The sequence below is a fragment of the Perca flavescens genome, chromosome 18 (genome assembly GCF_004354835.1).
Source record: "Perca flavescens isolate YP-PL-M2 chromosome 18, PFLA_1.0, whole genome shotgun sequence".
Classification (NCBI taxonomy): Eukaryota; Metazoa; Chordata; class Actinopteri; order Perciformes; family Percidae; genus Perca; species Perca flavescens.
In genome coordinates this window covers 27,341,920-27,354,760 of record NC_041348.1, presented here as the reverse complement: position 1 = coordinate 27,354,760, position 12,841 = coordinate 27,341,920, and the positions used below count along the sequence as shown (strand labels likewise).

Genomic DNA, 12,841 nt, shown 5'->3' with positions numbered 1-12,841 from the left:
GGGGATGTAGCTCAGTGGTAGAGCGCATGCTTTGCATGTATGAGGCCCCGGGTTCAATCCCCGGCATCTCCAGTGAACCTTTTTAAGCAACCAAGACAAAGACAAGTTCTGGCCATATGAACGTCTAAAAGAATAACATACTCACTTACTGACTGTGAAAAAGACATTGCTTTAACACACAAATATAACATTGCACTGTTGTGTCGGTTATTATATAGCTTGCTTTATAATTGTGACCGAGATCATAGCTTTGGAAACACGGAGCCTGTGAAACGCTTTAGACTGTATTTCAGATTTTGCTCATACACAGATGTTAGTCTTGAATCTACATACATATATTGATGCACTCTCTATGATAGCTAATAACACATTAATTAAAACAAACTATTTTTCTGACTAAAATAAATTTGTCGAACCAAAACCAGGCTAATTTGTAACAGCATCTGACATTTCCCATAGCTTTAAATGCACCATAAGTCCCCGCCCCAACGGTAACTAAGGAGATCCGGAGGTAACTAAGGAGATCACAGTTATGTTTACTGCAAAGATGCCCTCCCTGCTAGCTGCTATCTCGGAACTGGTCAACAAAATGGCCATAATCTAAAGATTGCACTCTTATCTCAGCACTTATAAGGTTCTTCCCCGTACGAGCTTCCTAAAGGCCACCGAAAATGCAACTGAAGCATCTTAAAACGCTACTAACACCCCAGGTAAGTGCAGTGACAAGTTAGCTAGCTAATGCTAACGTTCGCTAATATGCTGGAGAGCAACATCAATTAAAAAGTGTGACTACGTAACGTTATTTTATAACACGACTCGAAAACTGTAACAACATTATTTCCCCTTGTCAATTCGACATTTGAGTGACTGGACTGATCCATGTTTAGTTGATATTTGCTAAATAACGTTAAAGATTCTTTTTTTTTTTACCATTACGTTAACGTTAAGTTACCTCGCAGCGTTCGCTAGCAACTGCGGAGCGTTACTTGGTTGACAAAAAAAAGTACTGCTAATACGCACCGAATTAGCTGAAGACTGCGTCTTCATGATTCAAGCATAGGCAAACGTTATGTTTTAGCTGTCGACGAATTATGTAAGATTTGACAGTTAAAACAGGCGTAAACGCCATAGAATATTTGCCTGTTTTAACTGTCAATTGGCGCGAGCCCATGTCGTTACAGAACCTAATGTGATGTATGGGGTTAGCTCGGCTAAGGCATGGGCTCGTTATCACTTCTGACTGTTTATTTATACAGTTTCCTCTGCCTTCCTTCACAGGAGGGTGCCGCCAAGGTGACGTGCATGGCCTGGGCACCGAACAACACTAAGTTCGCTGTTTGCACTGTTGACAGAGTGGTGCTTCTCTACGATGAGCAGGGAGAGAGGAGGGACAAATTCTCCACCAAACCCCTAGACTCCAAGGTGAGACAGGAGTACAGTTAGACCTGATGATTTCTGATACTGCTACATCAAGTCCAATTTTATTATATCAATAAACCCCTTTGAGATGTATCATCCCACTTTCAAGGCGATTCAGTGATAGCATTATGGAAAACACCTGTCATTTCTTTTAAAATAAGAGAATATATACATTTTTTAAAGAAGCTAATGAAGCCAGAGATCACTTATTTACAGGAACATGATTCCAATTGTAAGGAGCCCTGAACATAAAAGGCAAAGAGGACCATAAAGAGGAGCGTTTTAGTGAGTTATTTGAAGTATAGGGGACAAAGAATTATTTTTAGCTATGAAATTGTCATCTTGTATTAAAAGGACATCGGAGTGTGTCAAGCATGCGTGAAACAGGAACAATATGAACCTTAGAGGGCCCATTTTAAAATATATATATATATATATATATATATATATATATATATATATATATATATATACATACATACATACATACATACATACATACATACAGAGAAAGAAGATGGACAGAAACCATCTACAGCACGTGTCAAACTCAAGGCCCGCGGGCCAGATCTGGCCCCTTGCAGATTTAGATCCGGCCCGTTTATCAATTTGGGTTCACAATAACCAAAAACACAGGAAAGTGTTTTTTAAAACTGCAATTACCTGACATTCAAAGTAGACCTATGGCAGATTTGCCGACTCTGAGACTCAGAAATTCCCCCAGAAGCAGAGAGAGAGTTTTCATATTCAGGCTGAGAAACAGGTTGTTGTTAAAAAAAACTCATTGTTTTGCTTGATTTGCTAAATTATATGACGGCTAAGAAACTCTTTTGATGACTTTTGTAGGGCTTCATGTCAACAAAAATGTGACTAAAAGCGTACAAAAATGTTGGGAAAAGCAACAAATTTACAAAAAGGTGACAAATGTCTGAGAAAGCCACAAAAAATGTTGGAAACAAAAATGGTGTGATTCTCTTTTTCCAGTGTGGCTCTTAGTGAAAATTAGTTAGACAATCCCTGATCTACAGAATCTTATTATGGATGAAGTAGTATAATGTATTAACATGACATGTGGCATTTAAATTGGCCTTCTGTTGAAATAAAGTATGCTACAGACATTGTTGTTGATATATTTCACTACAAAATTGATAACTCTTCCACTGATAGCCGGGTAGATCTTAACCTGAGCTGATTATTTCAACACAATTGTGTATTCAACATAAATATGCTTGAATAATCATGTTATTAGAACTGATCAATACTGCGCTAATGATCAATGGGACGTGTTTCATACGAAGTGATTCTAATGAGGCATTTCAGAGTTTGTTGCAGTGTTTTATAGCAGAGACTAAGACCGACTACACCACCCTTTACAAACTTTCTTTTTATATTGGAAACATTTTAGTCAATGTTACACAGCCACAATATATATCGTACAAAACCATGTTTTCCTTTTCTTTTTACTAATACACTCGATACAGCTAGGACCATATCATACAACATCTTAATCATTAATAACCATTAACCATTTTGCGGGAGAAACCCTGAATTGGATTCCTCACAAGCATGCAATATTTTTGTGATGAGCTTTACTTTTTATTTTGCAAGTGCAACGTGGGTGTGTTTTGGCATTGCATTTTCAAATGTAAAGATAAGGGCACTTGGCAGATAATATCTGTTGTATTGTTTCTCTGTACTTCATACTCAAGGAGACAACCGTCAGGAAAAAACTCCACAACTTGTATTAATTTTTCTTCTACCCACCTACAGGCATATCATTGTCAGTAGAACGCCACCTTAGAGCGCCGCCAGATGTCCATAACCAGCCATTTCATCTCCCCCTTTTAGATTTTTTTTTTAAGATTATGTTTTTGGGGCATTTTCAGCCTTTATTTGGATAGGACAGCATAAGACATGAAAGGGGAGAGAGAGGGGGGAATGACACGCAGCAAAGGGCCACAGGTCGGAGTCGAACCCTGGCCCGCTGCATCGAGGAGTAATCCTCTATATATAGGCACGCTTGCTTTGGTGCAACCTTTATTTTGCAAGTGCAACGTGGGTGTGTTTTCAGGATACAACTCAACTTTTATTCATTCTAGTTCTACCCACCTACAGGCATATCATTGTCAGTAGAGCACCGCCAGAAGGCCATAACCAGCCATTACATCTGTAATGTAGAATTCAGTGAATTCAAGTGTGGATATTGGCCTTTTTTAAATTAATAGACCATCAGTGCCATTTTTTTTTTAATGCCTTTAAGTCCTGTCCATGGCATCTCTGAGTATACTGTATGTTGTTAAAATACCTTCCTCTAACAGGAGGTTGTGGGGTAATAATAATCCAATGTAATCTTTTGTCAGTATGGAAAACAGAGCTATGTTGTCAATGACATGGCGTTTTCACCGGACTCCACCAAAATCGCCATCGGCCAGTCCGACAACATCATCTTTGTCTACAAAATTGGAGAGGATTGGTAATGTCCTGTGGTTGATTTCATCTCCCATATTAATCTGGCTTTTGTTATCTATGTTAATGCAGGCAAACTGTTTGTTTTTTAATCAGTGTTATCATCTCTCCTAGGGGGGACAAGAAAGCCATTTGCAACAAATTTGTGCAGACGGTAAGTAAACTTTTGACAGTGAACCGCATGCTTAAAGAGGCAGTTGCTGTGGTGTAAAAAATTAATGGTAGTGACAAGCACTGTATGTATTCTAGTGTTTCTAGACAATAATGTCACTAATGTAACAGTTAATAGGGGTGTGCAAAAAATTGATTCATATTGCGATTCAAGCTCTACTGATTCAAAATCGATTCATAGAATTCCCAAAAAATATATTTTTTTAAATTGGATGTCTACTGCAATCACATGGGAAAAGTAACTACATTTACATACTGTGAATCTGTTTTTTTTAAGATTATGTTTTTGGGCATTTTCAGCCTTTATTTGGATAGGACAGCAGAAGACATTAAAGGGGAGAGGGGAGGGGGATGACATGCAGCAAAGGGACGCAGGTCGGAGTCGAACCCGGGTCCACTGCGTTGAGGACTAAACCTCTACATATGGGTGCCCGCTCTACCAACTGAGCTATCTGGGCACCTGTCAATAATTTTTTATTTATTTATTTATTTTTTTGGGTTTTTGAATCGAAAATCGATTTTTGAATTGAATCTTGAGCCTAAAAATTGATATTGAATCGAAACGTGACATTTTCTGAATCGTGCACCCCTAACAGTTAATGTTATTTAAAAGGTATTTGGCCATTTTAGCCGGTAAGTTAGCATGTTTCTCACATGTTTTTAGTAGATTTGAGGCCATGTAAGGCTGAAGACGGATCACAAATGTTTCATTAATATTATGTTAAACATGTATAGTTATCGTATAGTTCTAGCTGCAGTTTTAGTGTTACTTTTATGTAATGTAATATCTATGCCTTGAAATTCATTGTGTTGGGTTTCTTACTTAGAAATCTTTTATTAAATGGCTTTTGCATGTCGGAAAGCTTTTTTTCCTGGTAGGAAGTTTGAATTTCCAACTTTCTGACATCTTTGTAATGCAGCATTTTATTCACTGTCTTGCAGAACGCTGTGACTTGCTTGCTTTGGCCTGCAGAGCATGCAGTTGTTTATGGATTAGTGGATGGAAAGGTAAGTCAGCAACATGTTTAAATAAATGTTGTTCATGTATTATAATTGATAGGAGTATTACAGAAAGTATCAGTAGGAAAGCAGACAGCAGTAGTGGTTGAAGTAGTCGTTAAGTTAAAATAATTTGCCATTCTGTTTTACAGAAATTTAAAATGTAACCGAACAGCTGTAATAACTGCTATCTGCCTTGTAGCAAAAAAATATATCTGCATTCAAAAGCTGTTTTAGGTCAAATAATAAATGAAATGTCGTAAATATGTTTAATTTTCTGACTTTTGTTTTTCATAGGTTCGCCTTGCCAACACTCAGACAAACAAGTCATCGACCATCTACGGCACAGAGTCCTGTGTTGTCTCACTGGCAACCAAGTAAATGCATTATACATGTTACATATGTAATTATGACCAACAGATAAGTATAAGGTGCACTGTTTGATACTCCCAAAACATTTGGGGGGGGGAAAAGAAGAAGCAGTATTGCATGCTGACTGGCCTAGTCCTCAAAATTCCAACAAATGATATACTTCTTTATGTTTCTTCCGTGGTACTCTCAGTAAGTGGTATTTGTCTGTTCTGTGTCAGTGTTTCTGGTAAAGGAATCCTGTCTGGACACGCTGATGGGACAGTGGTGCGCTATTTTTTTGACGACGAAGGTTCGGGAGAGTCTCAGGTACCCACATTTATCAGTGGTTGCTGCAACATTTAGGGCATGTATTTTGTTTTCAATGCTTCTATCAGACTAACAAGACATGCTCCCACTTTGACACAGGGTAAGCTGTTTATGCACCCGTGCCCACCTTACGCTCTGGCCTGGGGTGCAAACAGCATCATGGTGGGCGGCTGTGACAAGAAGGTGGTGGCCTACAGCAGGGAAGGTCATATTCTGCAGACCTTTGAGTACAGCCGCGACCGGACAGAGAGGGAGTTCACCGTGGCCGCCACCAGCCCCAGCGGGCAGTCGGTTGTGTTTGGCAGTTATGACCGGTCAGTGTACGGTCCCTCGGTCAATATACAGACAGTACCATGATGCCTATCAGCTGAGTAAAGAGTGCCATATAAGTTGTATAGTGTCAGCAAGTTGTTTCTCTCCCTGATGTTTCCCTTAGGTTGCGGGTGTTTAACTGGGCTCCCAGGAGAGGCGTGTGGGATGAAGCCAAGCCTAAAGAGATTCTTAACCTCTACACCATCACCAGCTTGGCCTGGAAGAAAGATGGATCACGCCTCTGCGCTGTAAATACTTATTTATCACAATATTTTAATCCGGAGTGTGACTTAAAGGAACACGCCGACTTATTGGGACTTTAGCTTATTCACCGTATCCCCCAGGGTTAGATAAGTCCGTACATACCCTTTTTGAGACCCTTCTGAGAATATAGTTCCCAGTATGTATACGGTTAGAAGATGGCTGTGATTATACTAATCACAACATGTAAATAGGAACATGTTGGCGTTATTTTGTCACTTATTGGGAGCAGTAGGCTAAATGGAACCGGTTACCTCCAGGATCTGTGCTAAGCTAGGCTAGCGGTGGGTGCGTCAGACAGAGTTACGACACGCACGGAGATGAGAAGGGTATGTATGGACTTATCTAACTCTGGGAGATACGGTGAATAAGACAAAGTCCCAATAAGTCGGCGTGTTCCTTTAACACCATCTTCTGTTAGTGTGCCTTTTGCTCGTTGCTTCTTCAGTGGAGATTTGCAGCAGTGCTTACATGTGCATGCATGGAGAGTTCTCTTTCTGGTCTCTTACGTGACCTGTTTTTACACTAATATTAAACCGCTTCCTACGGCATGGAAATCTTGTATCTTTATTCCTCTGTTAAAATAAACCTAAAACAAATCTGTTATAGGTGTTTAATGTGTTTTTGTGTCTTGACAGGGAACACTGTGTGGGGGAGTGGAGCTGTTTGACTGCTGCCTACGGAGAACCATCTATAAGAACAAGTTTGAGATGACCTATGTTGGCCTGAGCCAGGTAGAGAACTGAAATGTCTTATTTTTATTTTTCAAGATTATTTTTTTGAGGCATTTTAGACCTTTTATTTGATAGAACAGCTTAGTCATGAAAGGGGAGAGAGAGGGGGAATGACGTGGAGCAAAGGGCTGCAGGTCGGAATCAAACCTGTGGCATCGCACTGAGCCTCTGTATATGGGCACGTGCTCTACCAGGTGAGCTACCCAGGCACCCAAGTATCTTTAATTGCACGAACAATAGCAAAAACAACGCGTAGACATCATCAAGACAATATAACCTTTTCCAGCCCTCACTTGCCAATTAATGTGATGTGAATTTGTACCAATCAGATTTAATTAGTTCAAGTGCAAAAAAACCCCGATACAACAGTATCTCTATTTTCTAATTAAGAAAGGAACATGAAGGGGTTAGAAACAATCACAGTATCTTTGGATTTTCTATTTAATTGATGCATTACGTGGACCAGAAAAGGGAATTTTAAATAGGTAAAAATATATTGTATTTGAATCCAATTTGATGATTGACCAAACAACCGCACAAAAATATAAATCTGCCAAACATATTAATTAAGGAGGTTTCAAACAACATTTTATGGGATGGTTGTCTGATCACACCAAGAGACAAGTATCTCATCTTCTGGAAATGCATATCATTTATTTTTTTGCATTATTTTAAGCTAGTTATTTGAACGAAATGTAAATATAGGCGTACAGTTATTCCAGAAAACAAATGCTTTATTATATTATTTGTGCTATCAACCTTGGAAACTGGGAAAAGAATAACTTGATTTGTGACAATCACTAGTTTGTGACACAGAATAATAACGCTGTAAACCCAACTGATATAAATGTGTAGAAATAGCCCTAGAACTCAATCAAGGATTTTTTCTTTTTTTTAATAAACAAAACAATATCCTAAGTTGATTTTGGTGCTTGTTTGAGAAAAAAAAAAGATACAAAAATTGAAATTGACAAGATTATGATTGAGAAATTCTTGAGACAAACTGTAATTGCATTTTCCAGTCAGTAGCTCATAAGCAACATTTTCTTTCTTTCCCGTTGGGAGTGTGTCTGCCTGCTGTTACAGCCGGTCGGGTTATTATAGTCTATCAGAGTGCAGATGGATGATTACAGATGTGTGTAATATTTTCTTTTATTTTTTTTATTAAATTTGCCATAGGTGTTATACAAATAATTACAAAAACCCACAAACCTTACATAACCCAAGAACCATGTAACATACAATATAGAGAGACTATTTGACATACAGTACATAAACAGAGCTTGTGAACACATAGAACATAAAACCTATAGACAGTACTTGACTAACTTTCACACTTTCTTCTAGGTGATAGTGAGGAACCTCTCTACAGGAACCCGGGTGGTCCTGAAGTCCTATTATGGTTATGAGATAGAAGAAGTCAAAATCATGGGCAAAGATCGCTACCTGGTGGCCCACACCTCCGACACTCTTCTTCTGGGGGACCTGCTGACAAATAAGCTGAGCGAGGTAGGACTTAAAGGGTCACTTCACCTAAATCGCACAAATTCAACACATTTACGTACTTCAGCTGATATCTAGCCATGCCTTTGTTTGCATTTATCTGCTGAGGTTTTAAAATGTCCGCCTCTAAAACTTCTGCCGGCACGCCAATATAATAGAGATGAATTTGAAATGAAATTACATTTGGAAAAACGTTGTTGTCATCCTTCACTGCTTTAAACAGCGTGAATGAAATCCATTTACTTCCTCAAGTTTGTGTCATATCATACGTACGTATCTTCTCACAATGAATGGAGGAGGACATTTGAATTGAAGCCTTGACTCTGCTGATTCTCTTTCAGGTGCCATGGCCTGGTTCTGGGGGAAATGAAAAGTTTTTTTTTTGAAAACGAAACAGTGAGTACACACGTGTGTTTTTGGAGGCTTGAAGATTATTATTAAAGGTCCCATGACATGCTGCTTTTTGGATGCTTTTATATAGGCCTTAGTGGTCCCCTAATACTGTATCTGAAGTCTCTTTTATATAGACCTTAGTGGTCCCCTAATACTGTATCTGAAGTCTCTTTTATATAGACCTTAGTGGTCCCCTAATACTGTATCTGAAGTCTCTTTTATATAGACCTTAGTGGTCCCCTAATACTGTATCTGAAGTCTCTTTTATATAGACCTTAGTGGTCCCCTAATACTGTATCTGAAGTCTCTTTTCCGAAATTCAGCCTTGGTGCAGAATTACAGCCACTAGAGCCAGTCCCACAATGATCTTTCCTTAGGATGTGCCATTTCTGTGTCTGTAGCTTTAAATTGGTCAAGGCCACACAGTTGGTTAAGGGGTGTGGCATTGACCAACTGCCATGCTTCTCTTGTTTGAAAGCCATGATGTCTCTCTCTCATGGGTGGGCCAAATTCTCTGGGCGGGCAAAGCAGAGAAAGGGGAGGTAACCTTTCCCCTTAAGACCTCATAAGGAGAAGATTCCAGATCGGCCCATCTGAGCTTTCATTTTCTCAAAGGCAGAGCAGGATACCCAGGGCTCGGTTTACACCTATCACAATTTCTAGACACTGGGGGACCATAGGCAGGCTGGGGGAATGCATATTAATGTTAAAAAACCTCATAAAGTGAACTTTCCATGCCATGGGGCCTTTTTAAAAAGGCTATTATGGGGCTTTTCTCCATCAAGTTAAAAGACACATCCACTTTGTTGTTTTTTACCATAAAAGTTTACAGCAGTGCTAGATGATACTCGCGAAGGAGCAATAAATTGTAAACTATAATTGCAGTACCGTTGTGTTGTGTTGTGGCTGCCAGGCCCCTTACTACTGCTCCCATTATACTGCATGCTGCTGTGTTTTATCTTCCAGGTGTGTATGATTTTTAACGCTGGGGAGCTGAGCCTGGTAGAATACAGTAACAATGAGATCCTGGGATCAGTCAGAACAGAATTTATGAACCCTCACCTGATCAGGTAGGTCCAGTTACGCAAAACAAACGCACCATGTCAAGTTGGTTTAGTAAGAAACGCCTCAACAGGTTTGTCCGCTTCCACAGAACAAACGCAGATAAGTCAGACAGATATAAATGATTGTAACTGGTTAACTGATAACTGTTGACTGTTATCAGGTATAACTCTCATAACTCATTGTTTTGTTGAATCTCAGAATTGTGAAAAAAAAAATAATGTCAGCAGTTCAAGACAATAAGACAGTTTTTTTTTTTAGAGTTTCTACTCTAGAATGATTGGGGGAGGGGGGGGATGTTTTAAACCAAGTATAATCATATAAAAAGGTGAATTTAATATACACGCAGTTCAAATACTGTCTTGTTAAAGGGGAACTATGCAGTTTTTTTTTTATTAATTTACCTTAACTGAACATCATCGGAGTCACTGGAATGGTTGTATTACTTTTTTCGAGTTGAATGGGAGCGGAAAAACGACACTTGCAACTTTCGGCCGGCCTCAGCGTCAGGAAGTATGCCATGATATGAGGTCTTGCGATGTAACGAATTGCTTCACGGCACTGCAAACATACAGGAACCGGCTAACAAGGTAGCGATGGAGTTTTTCACACTATCGTCATGGCTGGGCCGGCAACAAAGAAGCAGAAAGCTGGGAAAGCATTGTCGGAGGAACAGAGAAAGAGGAAACGGCAGACTGACCGAGCAAGGAGTCAGACACAAGTAAACAGAGCAGCTGCCAAATATCTATTCCGAAGCTGTAGGGGGAGCTCTATAGAGAAACCTGCGAGAAAACAGCGAAGAAATTGCCAAAACTGCATAGCACCCCTTTAACACTAATGTCCACTAATCCAGCCCCTGATCATTCCTAATATGCATCACCAGCTTTGTCCATTAGATGGGTGTATTGAGCTGTGCAGAAATTCCAGGTATCACGCCAGTGAGGCTTCATAAGAGTCAGGGAGCCACAGCCTGCTCGTCAGCACACACCCACGTGAAAATATTCAGCCCTGTCAAAGTGTCAGGGCTGACGGTCCCCCGGGTGACTGACTAATGGCCGACGGCGGTCGAGGCAGCAGGTTTCAGGATGCTCTGACTGCTCCTCGCCTCTGGCTGGACACTGTCACATGACAACATCACAATCAGGGGTGTCCTGGGGGTTTGAACAGCAGCTGAAGCCAGTCACACTGAGCAGATGCTGGATTTAACACTTTCATGTCGAATCAGTGTAAATTCAGTCAGGTCACATCGACCGATGTTTGTTTTGCAGCGTCCGACTAAATGAGAGGAAGCAGAGAGGATTTGAAGACAACAAGAAGCTCGCATATCTGATTGATATAAAGACCATTTGTATTGGTAAGAATGGGTTTTGTCACTCTGGTGTTGGTATGGTCATTTACAGTGGCGGAAAGTAACTAAGTACATTTACTCAAGTATGGTACTTTGATTACCACTTTCTGCTACTCTATACTAGATTTATTTCATAACTTTAGTTAATTTGCAATTTCAGATTGATAATTCAAAATATGATCAACAAATAAATTACAGTATCATGTATTATCATCGGTTAAGATAAGACTTTATTGATATTAGCCACGAGCCAACCCAGCTCAGGTCTTATTCAGGCACGAAAAGCAAACAAACAAAAAACATGTAAAGAAGCTATCTTTTTGTTATCCAAAGTACTGTGTAAGTGTACTGTAAGTAGTAGTGAGTCATCAGTTTTCAACGCTGTGGGTTTTTAACACTGTTGGATGCTGATGATGCTGCAATTATGATATTTTTCTCCCCCTAAATCTTTTAGTATATCTTGGTTTACACATTGAGCCAGAGCTAGTATCCACACATGATTACTCACCATAATATTAAACTGCTGAACTGCTACAACTACGAAGAACTGCAGTACATCATCAGTTGGAACTGTATCATTTCCATTGAGTGGACCACACTGACTGGAGCATATTGGATTTTAATTAAAAAAATGTGATGTATCAGCAGACTAATACTATCAAGGTGATACCAGAGCTGGTACGTTTTTAAAGTAGAGACACGACTCACTCTGCCTGATAGAATTATAGATACTTTTAAATTAAATTAAATAAAAGGCCAATTTGATTGACTGCTGCTCAGTTAACCTGTCCTTTTTCTCTCCCCTCAGTGGACTTGGCCGGGGGTTGCAATCTGGGAACCATCAGCCAACAATCCAAGATTGACTGGCTGGAACTCAATGAAACCGGACGCAAACTGCTGTTCAGGGACAAGAAGCTGCGGGTGAGAATGAAAACCTCAGCAGCCTGAGGGATTGTGGGAAGAGTGGAAACAATGGAGGGGGGGGGGGGGGTGTCTAAAGGCAGAGAGGGGCAGATGATACATAAGATGATGATAAGTAAAGTAGTAAGTCCAGCCTTGCAATGTTTCTCTCTCAAACTTTTTTCAATATTGTACCCCCTTTTGAAATGCTTTTTTAAGCCAAGTACACCCTGACCAGCACCAAACATTTTTGGTAGAAAAAAAAAGTCTATATAAAGAGGTACAATACAACGCCGGCAGTGATAGAGTCACTAAACAACAACCTTTTTTAAACTAAAACATTTAAATGCTACATTTCAAATGTTTAGAATCCATCACTTAATTCATTCATTATTCTAGTATAATTATTTTAAGAATTATGCAGGACATATTTTTTAATTAGCATTTTTGCAAAAATTTCACGTACCCCCTGCAGTACTCCAAAGTACCCCTACGGGTACACGTACCCCCATTTGAGAAACACCGGGTTAGGGCATGTCTAAAGTTATAGCCATGTCCATCACCCGAATAATGTCTTGTGGCTTTTTGTGGAGTC

The 12,841-nt window shown here is 39.7% G+C and overlaps 1 protein-coding gene and 1 non-coding gene across 2 annotated transcripts in view; both read left to right on the top strand.

The window, feature by feature from the left end:
- On the top strand, positions 1 to 72 carry trnaa-ugc (transfer RNA alanine (anticodon UGC)). The gene has a single exon. It is a non-coding gene; the product is annotated as a tRNA-Ala (tRNA).
- A 447-nt stretch (positions 73 to 519) lies between these two features.
- ift172 (intraflagellar transport 172) overlaps positions 520 to 12,841 on the top strand; it is a 49,235-nt gene continuing 36,913 nt past the window's right edge. The window contains 15 exon segments of the mRNA XM_028605825.1: positions 520 to 710; positions 1,279 to 1,422; positions 3,780 to 3,892; positions 4,000 to 4,039; positions 4,999 to 5,064; positions 5,353 to 5,432; positions 5,646 to 5,733; positions 5,833 to 6,047; positions 6,170 to 6,293; positions 6,945 to 7,040; positions 8,388 to 8,549; positions 8,885 to 8,953; positions 9,903 to 10,006; positions 11,267 to 11,352; positions 12,155 to 12,267. Coding sequence (XP_028461626.1) covers positions 672 to 710; positions 1,279 to 1,422; positions 3,780 to 3,892; positions 4,000 to 4,039; positions 4,999 to 5,064; positions 5,353 to 5,432; positions 5,646 to 5,733; positions 5,833 to 6,047; positions 6,170 to 6,293; positions 6,945 to 7,040; positions 8,388 to 8,549; positions 8,885 to 8,953; positions 9,903 to 10,006; positions 11,267 to 11,352; positions 12,155 to 12,267 — 1,539 coding nt within the window. The 5' untranslated portion in view covers positions 520 to 671.